At 32.2% G+C, this 21778-nt stretch overlaps 1 protein-coding gene across 2 annotated transcripts in view; it reads right to left on the bottom strand.

Moving 5' to 3' along the window:
* Positions 1-14321, bottom strand: part of LOC148629425 (uncharacterized) — a 66804-nt gene extending 52483 nt beyond the window's left edge. For both annotated transcript variants that reach the window (XM_088550767.1, XM_088550775.1), the window contains exons 1-2: positions 13308-14321; positions 7560-7661 (exon numbers count right to left, since the gene is read on the bottom strand). In XM_088550767.1, coding sequence (XP_088406893.1) covers positions 7560-7661; positions 13308-13580 — 375 coding nt within the window. In that variant the 5' untranslated portion in view covers positions 13581-14321. The remainder of the gene's footprint in view (positions 1-7559; positions 7662-13307) is intronic.
* Positions 14322-21778: the final 7457 nt, after the last annotated feature.

Here is a 21778-nt window from a genome sequence, read left to right as displayed (position 1 = left end):
ATGCAACACAAAACAAAAAAAACTTGAGTTTGCCTTATTAGGGCAATAACTAATAACAACTTTTATTCTATGGAGACTTTTGTAAAGTTTTCCAAACTGAAGAGTTTTTTCTCTCAGTTTTGGATAAATATGTTGAGTTCCTAACTTTATCCTTGCAATCTAAAATTAGAAATGTCTGGTACGTTTTAGGATAGCCAATACAATTAATAAGGATAGCCAATACAAGAGTACAGGTAAACAGTCGAAGAATGCTGATGACTTATTGTGGTTACAATCCAGTTTCAGAGTAGAAGATTTTTTCAAGAAAGCGAACAACAACAGAAAATAATGGACATAAATTTATGACAATAGCTCAAATGAACTTCAGTCCTGGGGATTCAAAAAGGATCATAAAACAAAAGCAATTACACAGAATATATAAAACCAAGGAACCCTTATAAAATTCTCAAAATTTTTATAACTTCAAATATTAAAACAGGAAAAATACTCAGAAAGCAATACTATTCAATACATAATAATGAAAATTTGCTCATTAGAAATGTTTTATAAATACTAAGGACTATATTATTTCTTTTCACTTTTTTCAGAAAAATATTTTCTCTCCATTAGTGCATATAACTCAGTCAATGATATTTTTCCAGATCATATCTTTATCCACCTTAAAAAGGTTACTTTAACTTAGCTACATGTAGTTAAAAATGTTGCCTGTTCTACAGACTTACATTGGGTCCGTTACTTTTCATTTCTAAGCTTAACAAGTACGTGATTCCCCACAATCTGAAAACTTTTTTCTATGTATGACACAAATATACCTTTCTGCCTTTCAATTCAACAACAAACAAAACAAAAGGCCCTTTGTATACTATATTCATATTAAATAGTAACTGGTCATTGATAGAAACATGTGCCTGTGGAATGAACATCAAATGAATACAATTACACAATCAATTTATCATGGTGAAAGGAACATCTTTATAATGTCATTATAAGGTAGATCACAACAACATCAGGTCAACAAGTCCAGATTCATAAATAAGTAAAAGGTTTGACCATAGTCTACAGGTCAGTCGGTACTTATATAAATTGTAACGGAGGTGTTGCTGTTCCTTTATGTTCTAGAAGTCTAGGTATTAACATTCGTCACATGTTATCTTTGTCACTAGAAAATTCAGTCGTCTGACAACTTCTGATTAACTACGCAGTGTAATTTACCAGTAGTTTTTATAATGATATTGGATGAGCTGCTTTCAAATACCTCTTTTAATTAAATTTCTGAAATCATAGCGTTACCGATAATAACATTAGACATTACAGCATTCTGCAAGAGACAGTAGTCAGAATCTAATCACTTGATTAGTTGCTAGGATGGTTTACAAATATTTTTTTAATTGAAACGATTCAGATACAATCACAAAACCTATTAGTTGTATTTGATTGGTTGATTTTTCCGTTGGTGTTTTCAACGTAAATATCTAAGGTTTTTCGTCCATAAAATGGCAATGGAAAAAAAAAAATGGATGTATTAGTAGTGCCATTCTAGTCTTACAGTGAAGCACAGCTAATGTTTGGAAGGCTATGAACCAGAAGCCTTAACAATACTTTTGGGACTGATAACCCATATTCAGCCGAATAAATGAACTTAAAGTAATTATTTCCCGCATAAAAAATAAGTTAAACTCATTTTCCAGCATAGATATTATGTTTTAGTACAAATAATAAGATTAACTCCCACTGAATAAAGATAAGTAAAAGGTAGGCAATTCTGTGTTTTAAAAATGGGTACAAAGAACAAAGTAAATTGAATAAAAAAGACTTTCAGAGCAAAAGTTTTTTTTAAGTAATTTTAAGTCATTTAAAATTTTGAGGAAATGGCAAAAAAAGCTAGAAAAATATTATCTGAAATATGGAAAAAATAATCACAAAATAAAATGGAATTGAGAGCTTTGCAGAATGCAGCATGATACAACCTTTGCAACTGCCTTTAATCCCTGAACACCTAAGAGATAAAAATCTGATAGAAAAAGTGGACAGAATCCAATCAAAAATACAGAAAAGCATTTTCATAAGGAATTCAATTAAAGCATTTTTTTTAAAAAACTGACCAAAAATTAAGAAGTATTTTTGGACATAGCCTACTTGGCCACTTAAAACTTGAAAACCGTAATAGATATCTGAAAACTGATTGAAAAATGCAGGCAGGGATAATCAGGAAGTATCTGATAAAGAAATTTCAAAATCAGACCAAAACAAATTAGAGGATCTAGAGAGCCTGAATAGCTCACCTGGTCAAAAACAATTGTTTTTAAAGCCTTCTAAAGCAGTTTAACTCAAAATTGGACTCTTGATCCTACTGCACTACTGTCTTAAGAATCATTTAATTAATACGGAGCATCTTAGTTTTCCAACTGTTTTTCAAATTATAAAATAAATCTCTCAAGGTCAGTTTTGGTTCTTCAAGGGCAATAACTACAACATTGGGGTCAACAGATCTTTCTGAAAATTTTACATAGGTCTACCCCATCATGCTAACCAATTTTACTCCCTTCCAAATTTTAGCTAAATCTAACTGTTCTTTGTTATTTGCAAAATTCTGCAATTTGACCACTGTGATCTATTTTTTTAAAGTAATTTTTTGTTTTTTTTTTGGCCACGTTTTTCTTCAAATAGGGATCGTTAAAATTTCCCTCAGGAATATTCATGCAAAGTTGATAACAATCTGTCCAGTAATTTCAGAGGACAAGATGTCTTAATTAAAGAGTTATGATGACAACTACGATGGACACAGTGATGGCAATAGCTCAAATGGCCCTTGGGCTAGGTGAGCTAAAAAGTTTATTTTTTGAGGCATGGTCTAATGTTGTACTCCAAACAGGTATCACTAGCCTGTAAAACATTTCTTAAAATTTTAAATAGATCAGATGAGTTTTACTAAAGTTATCGTGAATATACAAAAACTTAGGGATGCCAATGATGACAACAAGGACAAGATGATATCATTATACTTCGAAAACATAATATAATATGGTTGACAAGGTTTAAAAATTTCTTGTTCTTTACTGAATTTTTTTCATAATTATGTTGAAATTAACTGTTCTAGATGGTGTTCTATGATTTGAAATAAAATTTTGATTTTCGAAACTGAAAATCTTTATTTAATATTCCACTCTTCCTAACATTAAATATTTTCAGAATCTCTTACAATCAATACATTGGAAAAAATGTATATTTGGTCACAATTTTTTTAAAATGTATCTATTGTGAAGTGTCCCGTAGAAATCCAATAATATATATCCACTGCGAAAGATTTTAATGAAAATGGAAAAATCCATTTTTAGCCAAATTAAGTGAAATTCAGTAAAAATAGCTCAGTCATTGATCTAGCATCAAAAATGTACAAAATTTCAACTTCAGTCTACCTAATGAAATGTGAAAAAACATGAACTGATAAGGGTGATTTATTACTGCCAGAAACAGCAATAATTTCCTTCATCATTATAAGATAAAATTGATAAACAATCATGCCAAATCTATATCATATTCTACCTAACTTCATAGGAACTTTCCCCTCAAAGATCAATGACCAGTCTTGTCTCTTTATTCAGTGAGTAATCTCAAGCAACAGCACTTTCAAATTATACTGATACAACCACATTTCTGTCCAAATCAATCCTATATAAATATCAAACCTAAATCGTTAATTACTTGGAAATCTGTCAAACTAAACCTGTGTAAACTGAATGTTAAATAAACCAAACACGTTTCTATGCTGAACTCTACAATTTTGGGAAACCTGTCTAAACTGAACCCACACTATAAAGATAATCTGTTTAAAACAATCATGTTATTTTTATTCATATTAAATTTCAATTTCAACCAATGTCTTTTGAATAATTCATCTCAATGGGATAGTACATATTTCTTAAAATCATACATTTATATAACTAAAATCCATTGCTTAAAGTTGCTAAAGAAGCTGTGCTGAACAATTCTAAATATCAACTTTATAAATCTTGGGTGCTTCATTTTGAAGACCTCCAAAATGAAATACCATTCACATCCTCACCAATTTCAATAGTCATATTCAACAATGTTCAATATGATGCATATTTAGACAATTTTTTTTACCCTATTTCCACTAGTTCTCTTAAATTTTTACTTTAAAAAAATGAAAATACATTTTTTGAAGACTAGTTTTACTTTCTAATAACTTGCTGTTTTAGAAAGAATTTCAGCTGGTTTCTTAACATAAAAAAAAATAACATTGAAAAGAATGTTTTTAAGATATCTACACATAAAGAGAATGGATATAGTAAATATTCAAAGAGACAACAACCCCACAGGGATACGGCTCTTTATATAAGCATACTTTTTGACATAAAGCTGCATCAAAGTTTCAATGTTGTGTGTGCATGTCACCATACACTTTTTATTCCACTACATGAACAGTTATCATGTGTATCTTGAGTTGTTTACATAGAAGGTTGTCATGTCCTTGTACATGACTGGGAAATTCCCTTCAGTATCTTTTTTTCTATTCTGATTGGGCAATCAGAATGTTTATCCATCTGCACAGTACCCAGTATGTCACCTGCATATATTAGCAGGAATTTGTTTGAGGACACTGTTAAGTCTAAGGTGCTGAAAAAATCTGGCTTAAACATCAAAGGAAACGCTGCATTTGCTTATTACTTTAACATAAAGCAAATGACAGAGTTTGGTTTGAAGACTAAAAGCATTTTTAATGGTACACAAGAGTAAAAAGAAGCTATAACTAAGGTACAATAAAGGGGAAATCCGTTAACAAGATAACAACAAAACATCTAAAGGGCAATATATAAAATATAGGGAATTCATTGGAACATTAAGAGATACACTGTCATGCAATGGTGAAAACAGGGGGACAGCAAAATGTTTGAAATGGCCTTACTGGAAAACTACATGATGGATTTTGATGAAAATTTAAATTCATTTGTATGTTAAGGCATGGGGAAGGATGGATGGTGTGATGTTTACAGAGTATTATATAATGCCACACCACTTAGTATGGCAGGGTATAAAAAGACCTTGTACAACAGGAATGAACTAAAAACTGTGGGCAGATTGTTGATTGAGACAGATCAGCCAGATGTAGCTTTATAAACACAAATTTAGTACAGACCAACTGAGGTGTTATTTAAAGACAGTATGAGATCAGTCATTGCTCTTCCAATCAAAATTATGGGTAAAAAACTTGACAAAAGATTGTTTAAAACAACATGTAAGAAAAACCTTCAAGTCTGAAAATTGGAGTAAACAACCGAAAGAAAACGTGGCCTTACAAATAAAAGTAAAGTCTTAACTTTTTTCCTTAAAATAGCGGAAGTTCTATTGTTTGACAAGGAAAAATACTTTTCCAATAATGGAACTTTAAAAAATACAATTCTTAATGACACGTTTGTGCATGAGGAAAGGATGTATGTAAACAGTATGATAAAGACTGGCACAAGCCAATCATTTCTCCTGTAAATCAATGCACCCCATATGTATATCATAATGATATAATAGATACCATGGGTAAGTATGTTGGCCATTTAAACATGTTTTATCAATAATCCATTTCTATATATTCCAACTTCCGATAAGAGATAACATGGAAATTATTTCTTAATTTATATGACAGCTTGAAAGTAGAATCAAATGGATATTGTTTTGTCATGCATCAAATACAAGTAAAACGCATTACAATCCAAAGAGAAACACATTTAACTCTATCATCTAAAAAAAAGATAAAAATTTCAATGAATTATCCATTATTCCTGATTACACACCTTGGCAATATATATTTTATCCCTATTGTACCAAAGATAGGCTTTTGTCATGGGACAGAGTTTGAGGTCATCAATTTAAATACAGTAATATACAATAATGTATAAGGGTGTCACGGTAATCCTTAAATGTCAACATCACCATTGTCAATGTTAATTATGCTAGTGGTCCAATTTATAGACCCTGCCATTGATTTTTGTTTATTTATTGTAAAGAAGTATTTTTGAACATCTTAACATATTTTTAAACAATGGACACATCAATTTTCAATTAAGGAAAGCTTGTTAACGATCTAACAAATAACATGTTACAGATACATTGCAAAAGAACAATAGTTTTCATGAACTTTATTTTTAGTATTCATAGAGCTGTCAAGGTACATTTTACAGAAAATGCAAAATTAACATTTGAAACTAAAAATGCTAATGAGCAAATCCACAAATCAAGTCACCATACATTAGCATATTTGAGACCACCATGAAAAATTGATAATCATAAATATTCCAAATCAGGTCAATATTAATGCAGCTTTCAATGACTTACTATTTTTTAGTCCTGTAGTAAAATAAAAAAAAAATAGCCCTGTCTCAATAAAAACATTTCATCTCACTTCTATCTTTTTATTTTTTATCTTATTTAGAACTGATAATTAAATACTTGACTAAAACAGACGATGAATATTAGCCAATTCTTATTTATAGTTCATAACTATAGGTAACTTTCATGACCGAAATAAAATGTCAGATAAAAATATGAACATCTCTTCCCTTTATTGCATAAAAAATTAAATCTAGAACTTCAGATTATTGGGAGAATTTAGCATAACCTGGGAATGACCTTAAAGGTTGTCCTATTGCCTGGGGCATGTTAAACTACCATTTGGACATCAAGTTAAATTATACTATCCCAGAGGACAACCAAATGTTATTCATTTATCAACATTCATTTACTAAAGAACAACCTAGATTTAAATTTGTAAGTAGAATGCCCAATAGGACAAGGTTTATAAAATGTTAACTTCATACACTGCTAACCAAAATTCTGAAAATTCATTTATTATGGAAGGACAAATTGTTAATTAAGAAATAAATCATAGAAACTCCATTGCAATATTTTCCCTGAGCGACAGCGAAGGGTAAAATATCTGCATAAATGGTCAGCCCATGGTAAAACAATCATAAAATGGAATTTCCGTGATTTTGATTCTAACAAGACAAAAGCGGTCCATCTTTTACATTTTCGTGACCTATTACGTTCACCTTAGACATGCATATTTGTCCATATTTGGATGTACCTTTTACGCTAGCTATGTCAGTTTTGGTCTCATACATTATAACACACATGGCACGTGCTACCGAGTAACATAATATATCTTTTCTAAAGCATAACATTTACTATCATTATTAAATATTCAATATGAATTTGATGTTCTGAAATGAATGAAAGCAGCTGATACACATCGGAATGTTATGCGTGTTTGTTTACATGATTTAATTGAACAGTAATTTACAAACACATAAGCCACACCTAATAAGTCACATGCTGCTCATATGGCAATCGAAACTTGATCACAGTTGTGGTCTCAAAGCCTGTTAAGGACATCATATTAGAATAAGGTTACAATTTTGGTGAATTTCATCATCAGGTTTAAAATTTAACTTCATAACAAACCTGAACTTTGATGTTCTACACAAAACTTCAAAACTACCACTACAATGTACAATAAAATGTAAGCACTTTCATAATAAGCATACCTTAGCTCTGTCATTAACTGCTGCTCCTAGTTCTAATAATCTTTCTGCTAATACCAGCTTGTTCTCTCGAACTACTATCATTAAAGGGGTGACTCCAGATTCCTGAGGAGAACAATGATAACATCTATTATTGTACTGAGTTGAAATATGCTTGGTAAGTCAAAAGAGCAGTATATCTTTTAAGTAAAGACCAGCATATGAAATAAAAATCCTGACTCTTATAGGGACAGAACAGTTACTTTTTAAAAAGTTGTATCCCAGCACTTGTTAAGAAGTGTATATACATACACAGAATGAGGGGGGAATCATTCATACTATAAAAAGTAACACAGGAACACTTAATTTTTATCTTAGTAAGTTTTTGTATCAATTTTAAAACTAAGACTTTTTCATTCTTAAATATCAATAATAACAATATTATGTCTTAAAATTGTTTATGTCAACTTTACAAAATAACTTCAACTGTTTTGGTCTTCAAAACTGACTAAGATATTGAGTCAATATTGCCAAAGTATCAGAATTAGTTCAGAAAAAAGTACGTGTAGTAGCATTGTTTAGAATACAGTAATACAATTTGTTTTCCTTAAACTGATTCTGAAAAAAAAATGGAATGTTCTAGACTAGGTAGTATGATGTACAATTAGGTCTTACAGGTCCTTAAGAGAGATATCTAATTGTCTATTGTATGTACATGAATATTACAACCAAGTTTATATTGCAATAATTTAATTTGATTTGTAATAAGCTTTATAATTGGTTGGTTCTCTTTGGGTAAACTGGGTTATTTTGTTACTGTGACATCATTAGTGTTGAATGGTATACAATCCAAAATTCAAGTTATCCTAAGCAAAACTAGAAAAATTACAAGCAATGCTTGCTAACTTGATACCCCCACTCCCCAATTTGATATATGGCGCCTTTTGACCTCCAAATTGATTTGGGTTGAAATTTAAAACAAGAGGCCCCTGAAGCCTGAATTGCTCACCTGGTTGAATTTTGTCTTTCAATTAGCTGAAAACTGTAAAAAAAAAAAACTGTCATTTTTCCCTTTTCAATGACAAGAACTCTTACAAGGAATTGTCTGACAACTTATATCCCTGAAGACTTTTGTAGTCCTAGTAACATGGATCATTTCAGAATTATTGAAAGAATTTGGCTAAACCTAGTGGTTTTGGTGATATATCCAAAAAACTACTGTCTGACCCTTATGTTCTATTTTTAGTAACGGCAGCCATGTTTTTTGACAGATCAAAAATCTCCATACCAGTGCTATGAAGGATACCCTAAGGAACATTCATACCAAGTTTGGTTCCAATTGGTCAAGTAGTGTCAGAGGAGAAGACATTTTAAAGAAATAAGATAAAAAATAGCAAAAATGTTGAAAAGGGGCAATAACTCCAATAGGGCTTCAAGGATTAAAATAAAAATTTAACCACAGATAGATCTCATCATGCTGAACACTTTCCCCCTGCATAATTTAACTAAACCTAATGGTTTTGAAGCTATACTCGAAAAGCTACTGGTTGACCCCTATGTTCTATTTTTTAGTAACGGCGGCCATGTTTTTAGACAGATCAATCCCCACACCACTTCTATGCAGGATACCCCAAGAAACATTCTTATCAAGTTTGGCTCAAATTGGTTAAGTAGTGTCAGAGGAGAAGAGTTTTGAAAAATTGTTAATGACGACAACAGACAACAACAGACGCCAAGTGATAGCAATAGCTCATATGGCCTTAGGCCAGGTGAACTAAAAAGAAGGTGCATAATGGGAATATGCAATAAAGATTCCATGAAAGTTTTTATTAAATTCTATTCAGTGCTGTGGAAGGAGCTACAAGTAAGAAATGGGTACCCCTGTCTTCCCAAATTCATAAAACAAAAAGACGAAGTCCAAGTTTTGACATGTGAAACTTCAAAAATGATTTGTATCTAAAATTAAAGCTGCACAATGGGAATATATAATAAAAATTCAGTGAAAGGTATCCCAATGTCCCCAAATTTATAAATGACACAGTCCATGTCTTGATATGTGGAATCTGTAAATTCATTTGGATCAAAATTTCAAAGTAGGAGATGCTCAATAGGTATGTATGTAATAGATTCTGTGAAAGTTTCCTTAAATTTCATTCAAAGGTGTAGGAAGAGTAAGGGATAAGAAATGGAAACCCCCTGTGTAATGAAAAGGAAGGCAGTAGACTAAAAGAAGGGCAGACAGCCCTTTCAGAATTATATACAAACTTAAATTGGGGGAAATAATATAAGGTTTTGATTACAAATCAATAATTAATATTGATATTTGAATCAATTAAATTCAATTATAAGAAATGTTTCTAATTTTTTAACAAGTCATACAAAATAACCTGGTTTGGCGTATGTACTGCAGCATATCAACCTGTACAAAAATCAGAAACAATTCTTAACTAAAACATTCTGGTTAATTTAGGTTTTTGGAAATAATTATGTAACTTCCTTTAATTGGGCAAGAAGTGTCTTTACGCATATTACAATGATCCCATAAGTCACTTCATACAGTATTTTCTGTTGAATTAAACTTTGATAAAGATACAGTTTAAATGATAAGCATACAGACTAAATCTTTGCAAATTACAAGAAATTTACTAAAACTACAGTGCACTTGGACTTTTGATAGTACCTTTTCTATGCATTTAAGATCTTGTGTTATATTAACATAAGGAACTGTTCTGTTTTTTTTAAACAGTGACATGTACAAAACAATAACCAGATTACGGTGTTTTTTTGGAACTCTATATGAAAGATATTTATATCTAATTTTGGAATCGGCCAAAATCATGTACTATTGAGATAAAGTATTCGTATTTTCTAAAAGTATTATGAAATGTTTCATTTATTTCCAATGTAAAAGGGGTTAATGTGAATGTGAATACTCAATTTCTTTATCATGCCTAATTACAAAAATCTTATCAGTAATCCCATACACTTAAGTTTTCAAGGAAGAAATGTTATATGCAATAAGAAATTAATACAATGTAATTTGCAGAAAATTTGACATTTTTTTACCAGATCTTTCAGTTTCTTGCACTTTTCAGCAAATGTTTGCATGGTTTCTATGGAAAAATATGAGTTGTGGATAAAGTATATTTAGTACATTGTGATGGGCTTTATCAAAACTACTACTGAATATTTATATATACGTGTTCATAGCTGTTTAATAACGTAACCTCGGAAATGAGATTTATATATACATGTTCATAGCTGTTTAATAACGTTACATCGGAAACGAGAAGATTTGTTTAGTAATAAGTGTTATGAGGCAACACACGACCAAAATTTTAGACAGTTCCCTGGAGTTCTCCGATAGTTAATAGTTTCGTGTGACGCATATGAAATGCTTTCATTATGTATGAGTTATATGTAAGTATGCAATTAAGCGTTCACTTGATTTACACCAAATTTAAATTAAGCTGTACGACACACTGCGGTTAGTAAAATGAAAGTAATTTCCCGCCAAACTGTCAATTATCAAATAATTTTAGACTCTAAGACGGACGAAAGGTGCGTTCCGTGCAAGGGGTGATTGGGTATTTTTATGCAGAAAAGGAGTTTTTAAAGAATGCATTCTTACAGATGTTTATTCGATAATAAATAAGTTTTAGTATTATGTTTTGACTTGTGAAATACGAAAAGGGATAAAAGCGATTTAAGATATCTTATTATAACAAAATATTTTCGTAAAATTGTGCTGCATACAAGTTTATATTACAATAATTTATGCACTCTCTGACTAAAGCAGATCTAAGTTTTTGTTTTCCGGAGAAACAAGAGGACGCATCTATAGCAGTGGCAGATTCAAGATTTCAAGTTTGGGAGTAAATCGAATTAAAGGCCGAGCGAAGCGAGGCAATGAAATTATGTGGGGACAATTTGTGAAAAATCACGATTTCATGCAAAAAAGAATTACCGTATCTGCGCCTGTACAGTTACCTACTTAAACTCGTGTTAATATACTCGTTTAAAGAATTGATAAACTGATTATCGCACAAGGTACAAGTAAGTGTCACAATGCAAATACAAACGCTCAGTATAAGCATAGCTATGCGGATACAAGGCTTAAACCTGTAACACCCCCAGTGAAACTATAGATATTTGAAACTAATATTTTTCCCCCGGTCGGACATGACTGTCGTGGTAAATTCGTCATTCGTATTGCAAATGTAAGTCCTATCCACAATTTTCTCAAGGAAAAAATATACCCATCCATTCATTTTGTAAATCTATGCAGTAGCGGATCCAGAAATTCCGAAAAGGGGAACACCATTGACTGACCCGAGGGGACCCACTCCCAACAATATCTCATTTTTTATCATATATCAACCAAACTTATCAAGTATAAGCTCCCTTTTGGATCCGCCTTTTTATGCTGATGAGGTCCCTTCTATCTATACAAAAATTAACATGAACAATAAGCAAGGTAGATACAGGCGGGGTGTGGCGGGCGTGCGCCCCACACTAAACATTGCAAAGCATGGGTTGTCAGGGGTAGAGTTAGGCGGTTTTAGGTTGAAACTTTAATTTCTCGCTAATTTTACCACAAAAGACATCTACATTGCACCCACTCTAGAAGAATATTTCAAAAATTTAACCTCTGATAAAATACGTTGCATGATAATGGAGAAATCCTTCGAAATATATTGATGTAGTACATGGAATTTTTGAATTATTTGTATGTTACATGAACCTGAAAATATAACAAACAAAACTATGAATCACATTCCGTAAGATTAAATAAGTTTTTAAACAATCTTTCATGAAATGAATCAAAATAACATTGTCATTCACTTGACGTTGTGGGTCTCGGTTGGAATTGATACTCTTAAAATGTTGTTTTTCAACCCACTCCTTTGTTTGACAAAACTTTGTGTACTCAACAATTATGCATAAAACAAAAACACAAAAAACAAAAACAAAAACGCTTTCCGATCCTGAGACAAGTGACGTTTTATGGCTACGGGTCTCAAATTCGAAAATGTCATAGTATATTGATGCAAGAACATGAGAAAAAAAGGAATCCGTCTGTGAAAATACCGGACGGCGAAATTGTTTAACTTAATTACGCATCAATACATTAAAACTTAGACATATTTGATGTAGTTCTATGGCCACTGATTAATGTGTTGAAAGAGTCCAACACGAGGATTAAAGGACCTAGAAAACATTCCACGCTTTTTCGCTACCCCCCCCCCCCTCCCAAAAAAAAAAACAAAACAAAACAAAACAAAACAAAACAAAAACAAAAACATTTTGGACACACCGTCTGCGGAGTTTATTTAAGTTCTTATTAATAGAAAGGCAGTTAAAAGATATGCCATATTTTCTTTCATTTTGATATGTTGTATTAATTAATCTAATGTTACATATTATTATAAATCTCACACGTTCTTTTAACTATTGTTGTTATAAAACATGTTTGAGATTGAAGAATTCAATATAAAGATGTTGTACCGCGAAAAAAAAAAAAAAAAAAACAACTACTGAAAAAAAATATTTCAGCCCAGAGAAAGAAAAGATCAAGTGTTGGAGTTGTCTAATACCCGAAGAATGAACGGGGAAAAGTTCCTATAAATATTGTGTACAGAATAAACTTCAATAAATGTGTCCTCTAAGAATAGAGGGTTATTTTCACCGATAAGAGCGTATTTATAAATTTAATTTATATTTCATTTACTATTGTCCTCATTTGTTTAACGAAAAATTGTTTGACCCTACCTCATCCTGTTGTGACAAATCAGAATGGCCCTTTTCTGTAGTCCTCAGTAATTGTTCTAAAAGCATCCATTCTCCTCTCTGACACAGTTGTAATATCCTAAAAGAAGGTTGAACAGTACCTCCAGAACTTACAGAGATATTGTCATCAGAACTTTTGATAGACATACCACTGCCGATACCACTCGAGTTGGTTGCAGTGCTGGTTGTGCTTTCTCCACATCCAGTATTTTCCGCCCCATCACCAGTTTCTGTTTCGTCCTCTGGACTTTTCATTGTAATTGTGTACACAAAACTAAAGCAGAAAAATAATTTTCTGTTTTCTTTTTAAAAAATAATCAGAATTCCACCGTTACATTGTAGTTAATCATTGCTAATACAATATTTGGAAGCATTTAGAATCCATTTAGCTCTTTTATCGAATGAAACTATGTCACCGTGTTATATTAATAAGGCCCTCTATAACTAATTATGGAATGTCCACTTGACATTTTATCTGATGTCCACGTTTCCGCCTTAGCTGTTATCCATTATTTGCTAATTACAACCCTCAAAGTCACGGTATCTGGCCAAAGTCGGAAATTCAAGGATCAGAAGAAATCTCTGAGAAACCAAGTCGGTAAATATTCCTTGATATAAACTCCATAGAACTTAAGCAAACTTTTTGTCTTGAACTAGTTATTACCGATAGTTGTACAACATTTAATTAAAGTTTAGTCGATGGATGATTACGAAATTGCGTCCAGCCAAAAAGCACGGTAAATAATAAAAAAATGAGAAACGAACTCTCCATTTTAACCAATCAGGAGATAATTGGAAAATTGATCAGGAATTACATCCTTTCATGTATATCATAATTTGGTGTATAACCGGAATAGATTTGGCTTAGAAATCTTTTGAAGGGTGTTGTTATAATCAGAATATCCCATATCACTTACTGAAGGAATTGATCTTTTTCCTCTGACTGAATGTACAATGGGTTTCTTGTTCAGTTTATGAACATCAACTATTCAGGCGTTGTTCTACGTATTATGTGGGTCCGGAAACGTTTAATTTCATGCAAGTCTGACTATGCTATGCTTCAGTATACAGTGACACATTTATACTGGTGACAATGCAGTTATCTCATTAGTTAAAGTGACGAGGGATTCACACAATATAGCTCCGCCCTGGTTCCAATGTCATATTTTAAGCGTATATTTAATGTTTAAAAAAATGTATCTGAAAATTCAAATCGTATCTCATAACCACTGAAAAAAATTCATACCTCTGCTTTCATTTTGTCTCTATGTAAAAACAAAAATTAAATTAACCCCAACAACTATGTCTCATTCTTGCCATTCCCCGGATTAAGTACAAATCAATCGAAAGGTCCGACAGATCAACGTTATCCCAAGTCCCTATTATCTGGATACCCGCCTTTACTACAGGGATTTGATCCAAACTACATTGGGTATTATATTAAGTGTCTGTGTATAAAAATGCATTTCTATCTGAATTACTCTCTGAGTGACGATACTCGTCATTCAACGACCATGGGGGTCATTTTCTAATTCACAATTTCCCAGAAACTGCTAAATCAAATTCGATGAAACATTCTTCATCAAATAATGCTTTTTTTCAGCTTTTACTTTTCATTTCCATCTAAATACTTCTAGGAGAGGTACGGGGTATCACCTATGGAGCTTAGCCCACAGTTGTTCCAAAAAATGAATCGCCAGTTGTTTTTTTTTTCTCTTTTAGAAATCACCCTGGATTCACATTCCTTCTATATGGCGTTTTAAATAAATGTTTCTTAAAAACACCCTCGCCGCTTACAGTAGTATTTCCACTCTTCCGCTATATTGCAATAGCCTTCAGATTTGTTTTCTAAGAGAATTTTGTTTTCAATAAAGAAGTTTTTCCCAATCATGGTATAGTTTGAAACGTCAAAAGTAGACCTTCGTTCGTGTTAATAATCTATAAATCGTACTGCTTTCTTTTATTTTTGCGTCAGTTCACTTACTGCAAATACAATTTGTTTCTGGTTAGGAACAAATCTTTTATCTATGTAACAGTTAAAGGGAAGGTGGATAAAATCTGACATTATTCACGATCAAAACCATTGTAAAATTTATAGATCATTTCATAGTCTAGTAAGATGCACATCGAGTTCTCATCACGAAGTATAGGTTTGTGTGTATGTAATGCATAGAAATGTGCATTAATTCCATCTGACTATCACAGGCCATGTTTCTTTCTTGTCTTTGAACTATAAACACAGAAATAATGAAAATTAAATAACACTGAATATGCTTTATTTATTTTAAACGACAAATCACTGGAAAGGTTGGGGAGATAAAACCGAACTTTATGTCCAAGAACTTATTTTATATATATCTATTCAAAAATATCTATTCAAAAATTACATTCAAGACGTGACATTACCCCCCCCCCCCCCCGTATATCATGCAATACTAGATGTGCGTATGTTTTATTGACCAGGAAAAACAGGCTCAGCTGCCATAAATCGTGTCAAACAGCTGCATATGCCCTATAACCAAACATAACGCCTAGTAAGAAAGAATATAAACTCGTGTAAAAAAATGATGGGTTACTGGCCTTGTAGCTTAAATTATCTGAAAGCCGACAACCGTCAAGGTTTTCTCCTCAAACACTACTTCACCAAAAATCTTCGATCTGTCTCTCAATATAACAGTGGGTCCTCATTAGGGGAACAATGGATGCACTAAGCAATACACTTAAGTATTTAATCATCTGATTCTTTAATACAATAGATACTCATTCACACATTTTAATATTAATGAAATCATAGTTACCTTTCCTTAAGTGTTTACTGAGTCATTGGTAAGTCTTTTTGTTACTACTACGGTTAATAGCAAGGGTCTATTATATCTTACAACTCTGACAATAATGTAGTATAGGCAATAAGTTTAATTAGAATCAAATCTATACATCCAATCAATAACCCTCTTTAATAAACTTGTTAAAATGACAGTACAAAAAAGCCAAACAAAAACAAATTTAGGATAGGAGTTTTCGTTAGCATTGCTTGGGAGGGATCATTTGTGAGGATTATAATACAATCTATTATCACCAATATCAAATTATATTTATCAAACCTAAACATTCTTTTTACAAATAAGTACATTTGATTTATCAAATAAAATTATCTAGAAAATATTAACATTGGGAGTACATTATCAGTATGAAAACCCTCGACATGATCTTTAACCAAATTAGACATTACAACATTAAATGTTAGGACCCATTGGCAAATCTGGGGAGGGGTTCCAGCATTTGGGAATTTTGTGTATTTAAGGGACAAAACGTGACCAATAATAGCATTTAACACCCCCCTCTTTCCAAAAAGTTCTGGATCCACGTCTGGGACTTCTAATGAACTCATTTTTAGTCAGTGTAATCCTTTAATGGGGGAAAGTAACATTCTTAATAAAAGATGTATGATTAATTTAACATTCCTGAAGCATCCTCTACTTCAATTCAAGTGTCAACCTTTCATATTACAGAAATCTATTATTCTTTAGCACTGTCTACAAGGTGGAATAATGAATGCAAAAAAATATGAGAACCATATTTTTACAAGGAAGTTCAAAAACATTGTATCGGTTGTATACCCTCAAGACAACACCAATCATATGTAAAATGGGTTTGATGATGTATATTATATATATATAGAGAGATAAATCATAGGGCAAATACAGATGCATATTAAAAAGTATAATATAGAACTACAATAACAATACATCAAAGAGAACTTCCTACATATTATCTTCACAGGTTTTAAGACCTTTCAATTATAATTTTTTTTTTTAAACAATCAAAACTTTTACAAATATTTATGAATCATAGTTTGATCATAAAAGTACAAGACATTGCTTAAATTTTGAAAATGAAAACAAATACTGGGTTCTTTTTTTTTTTTGGGGGGGGGGGGGGGGGGCTATGAAATTTTGTTTTCCAAATTTTGGAGAAAAAATAATATGTCACCTGCAATGTAAAAAAAAATGTTGTCACAGTGTTTTAACCATGTATTGGAAGAAAAAAACTGTTTTCGACTTGTTCGGAAAAAGTTGATTTTCATGGAAATAAAAAAAAATTGCCTAAGAAAAAATCCATAACCCCCTGAAAATCAAATGGTTGCCGAGAAAGAGCACTGGAGACCCAGGATTATTTCCAACAGCATAATCCTTAATAGGTGATTATTTGTATAAAATTGTCAGTCATTTATTACGAAAAAATCTTATCTAGTTAATATTTACAGTTACAGGCATAAAAAGAGCCACGACTCTAAAGCAACAACAGGAATATATGATGACTAGCTAGGGTATTGGAAGCAGCAATTTGATGACATTTTTACTACATTTGTATTATAGACCCCTCAGATATCAGTCAAACTAAGTAAGACTCACCTGAAGACTGCTACCTAATGAAATGAAAATGTACAGTTTTATCATATTTTTGTTTTTATTAGCAAATATTAGCAAAAAATTCATAATCATAAAAACAAGACGCTCTCGAAGAGCCTGAATCGCTCAACTTGCAACCCACACCTATTAACTAAGTAAGTAAAGGTATCATGCTTTGTTACCATGTTTGACAAAAAATTGCTGAAAAAGAGCACATATTGATGAATGCTATAAGTTCAAAAGAGTATCTAAGGCAGTGCAAAATGCTGGAAATGCCTTCAGAGTGTTTTTAGAACCTCTGGACAAAATTTTGGCAGGAGTTCCCACATGCCGTGTTATTCAAGCGGGTCTGAGGGGCATTAGCTCAGTATACATTTGCTGAAAAAAAAAGAACACAAAATTGAAGTTAAACATGGCTATCCAACATTTTCATCATCACCATTCATATTGGAGACTATGTTTACTAAATAAACCAATTATTGTTGAAATCAAAGCAAGTACAAAACATGTGGGAAATGGATGCCCAGAACGATCTTTCATCATCACCATTCAAACACCTAGTTTCCTAAAGGTATCAAACATCATTGAAATATGAGCAGCTGGTGAAAATGGTCACAAAATGGCAGCCATTTTGATTATGACCGCCTGAAAAATTTCAATACTGCCAGTCAACTCAAAATATCTTGTTTTTCTTATGAGTAGTTTTCAATTTCACTGTTCTTCTATAGTTGAGGAAAAAATAGCAAAAAAAGCATATTGAAAATTTATTTTTAGCAATGACTGCCATGCTTTTTGACAGATGAAAAATTTTAAATGATCAGATTGTGGAGGAAACAAAAAAAAATGTCAAATTATTTAAAATTTTGTTGCAATATGTTTCAGAGAGCAGTACACAAGAAAAATGACAAAAAAAATCTGTTTCAGGGGTCATAAATCCTCAGACAGGCATCAAAATATTTTGAAAATTTCAGCGAAGGTTCGCATTCTGATGGTGCACAATATTACCATCTATCAGAATTTTGCCAGATTCAACTGTTTTTGAGTAATTCGCAAAAACTGTATTTCAACCCCTATGTTCTATTTTTAGTAACAACTGGCATATTTTTTCACCAAACAAAAATCCAACAATAATTTTGGGTAGGATACTTCAAAAAACAGCAACACCAACTTTAATTAAATTCTGTACAGTAGATTCTGAGAAGAAGATTTTTGAAAGTAATAACATCAGAAAAACAGCAAACAACTTCCACCAATGGGCAAAAAATTGACAACAGATAGATCTCATCATGCTGAACACTTTTAACCACGTCAGAATTTGGTTAAACCTAATGGTTTTTTTTTAGATATATGCAAAAATCTGCTGTCTGACCTTTATGTTCTATTTTTAGTAACGAATGCCATGTTTTTTGACTGATAGAAATTCTAAATGTTCATTTTGTTCAGAATACCCTAAAAATACAAACTTTCATTGAATTGGGTAAAGTAGTTTTTGAGAAGACTAAAAGGGAAATAACTTCAACATGGATCAACAGATTTTCACCGAAATTACATCACTGATAGATTTCATCATGCAAAACACTTTTACTATTGTCAGAATCTGGTTAAACCTCATGGTTTTGGAGATATATGCAGAAAACTGCTGTCTGACCCCTACATTCTATTTTTAGTAACGGCCGCCAGGTTTTTTTAACAGATCAAAAATCAAAACGGTCATTTGTGAAGGATACCTTGAAAAGCAAACATATTAAGTTTCATCCAAATCCATTCAGTAGTTTCAGAAGAGAAGATGTTTGAAGAATTATTAACGATGACAATGACAACGGACACCAAGTGATGGCAATAGCTCACATGGCCTATGGCTAAAAATGTATTCAAAGGGCTACAAATCAAATGTGTGGTACTGTATTATTTTTCAAATTTGAGATCAGATAAATTTGGTGATATCTATCAGTTTTATTAAACCAACCTATTTGGTACATGTGAAGTCTTTTATTTCTTTAAACGTAGTCAAAATAATACTTATACCAAATTAAAATAATCTGTTGGATACTGTCTGTGATGCTGTAAACCAACTAATTTCCTAGATCCTTATTTTCCCGTTTCAGGATGTCAATTTAATTTTGCTTAAACTTATTATACACACTCTCTAATGCATCTTCCATATCCAGAGACTTAAGCCCCGTTCTCCTTACCAAATATTTACACATTCAGGGATGTCAGTAGTATTTTAAGTAGCAGGGAAAAAAAAGAAAAAAATAGCAAGTAAACTGATGAAAATTTTGCACGTGTTCCATCATTTTTGAAGGGTAGCCGTCAAAAGATGAGCTAGTAACTGTCCAATTTTGCCAGTCGACGGCTTCTATTTACATCCCTGAAATTTGCTCAGGTATGTAAATTGTGTCGTGAGAGTGGGGCTTTGGAGAGACTTATTCATGGTAATTTATTCTTGTGATTTTTTTCTCCTGCGCAAATTTAAGTTAGTTTATAGTATTATAGGTCAATAAAGATGGATAATACTTGACCTTTATAATAATGTAATGATGAGTTTCAATACCAAAACTCCTTGATTTCTGAACACACCTCCATTAGAGATTGATTGATTGATTGATTGATTGTGATTTTATATGTCCCATGGCTGGTATTTCATGTATTTCACAAAAACGTTACCATCAAAATTCCCCCATATTTCAAAGATAAATCCGTACCAATTATTTCATATTCCTATCCAAAATTTTCAATTATAAAAGGCTATTGCAGAATTTCGAGATTGAAGACTTCAAGGCTAAACCACCTGACTGTTCATGCAAAAAACTCTCCATTCAAATATGGTCCTTCAGGTCACGTCGTTACGGGAGATTTAACCATCAACGAAAACGAATCTCTGCGTAATATCCTTTCTAAAGGTCCCAAGTACCGCGAACCACGCTCCATAAATTGGAATTATAACTTTAAAGTTCTTATGGATGCCATAGAGGACTGGAAAATGGTTAAAACGAGAACAAGAAAGCATTGATTCTCTGTCAGAGTGGTTAAAGGTTGTTAGGTCTTTAATTTTGAAACGAATGTTTGTTTGTTTGTTGGGGTTTAACGTCCGAGCAGCAATATTTCAGCTAAATTCATACGATGAACATGAAATTGATGATAAAATGAACATGAAACGATGATGAAATGAAAAAACTTGAAACGAATGAAAGTTTTAAGTAGGTCAATGAGTGCCAATGCTACATCAGTTTTCAAAGACCCCGATGTAACAAAAACATTGTCTGCATGACAAATATGTTGTCGTAATAGCAGACAAAGCCCAAAACAACATGGTTTTTGTCTGCAAAACGTTTTACATCCAATGTTCATTATCAGAGGTAGACGGAGAAAACAATAGCAGTGATAAGACATATACTGGTACCACACTTTCCAATGCAGATATTGTGGAAAACCATAAATCTGCGCTATTCTCTTTTTGGTCTTTCTTCCAGGGACGATGATAGTGATTTACCGTCTATGTACTGGATTCTTAAACTCCACAAGAATCCATACAAACAACGTTTCATAGCTGGATCTGCGAAATATACCACTAAACCTCTCTCAAAACTTTTAACTTCTATAATCACATCTGTCAAAGAGGGTCTGCAGTCTACCAGGGTCTACCACAACACTTGTTACTCCCGTAGTGGTATTAATTCAATGTGAATCCTGAAAAATTCGAAAGATCCTTTGGAGACAATCAGTTCAAGAATCAGGACTATTATCACAATATAAAAGCATTAAAACCTATGATTTTTTAACACTGTATACTGTTCCCCACAATCAGTAAAAATCTGATTTACAAACCAAAAAAGATGGTACACCTAGATACAAAAATATAATTCTTGGTAGATTCCAAATCATCTTCCAAATATATAGAGGAAGATGTTTACAAAATGCTGAAATTTTTAATCAACAACATATTTGTCCAGTGTGGTGGACATGTTTTTCAATAAACGGTCGGCATTCCAATGGGAACAAATTGTGCTCCTTTACTTGCAGACCTATTCCTTCACTCTTATG

Source organism: Perna viridis, chromosome 1 (genome assembly GCF_037379345.1).
Source record: "Perna viridis isolate PV_CMFRI_1.1 ecotype Kerala chromosome 1, ASM3737934v1, whole genome shotgun sequence".
NCBI lineage: Eukaryota > Metazoa > Mollusca > Bivalvia > Mytilida > Mytilidae > Perna > Perna viridis.
The sequence above is the reverse complement of the archived record's forward strand: the minus strand, read 5'-3'. Positions and strand labels throughout refer to the sequence as shown.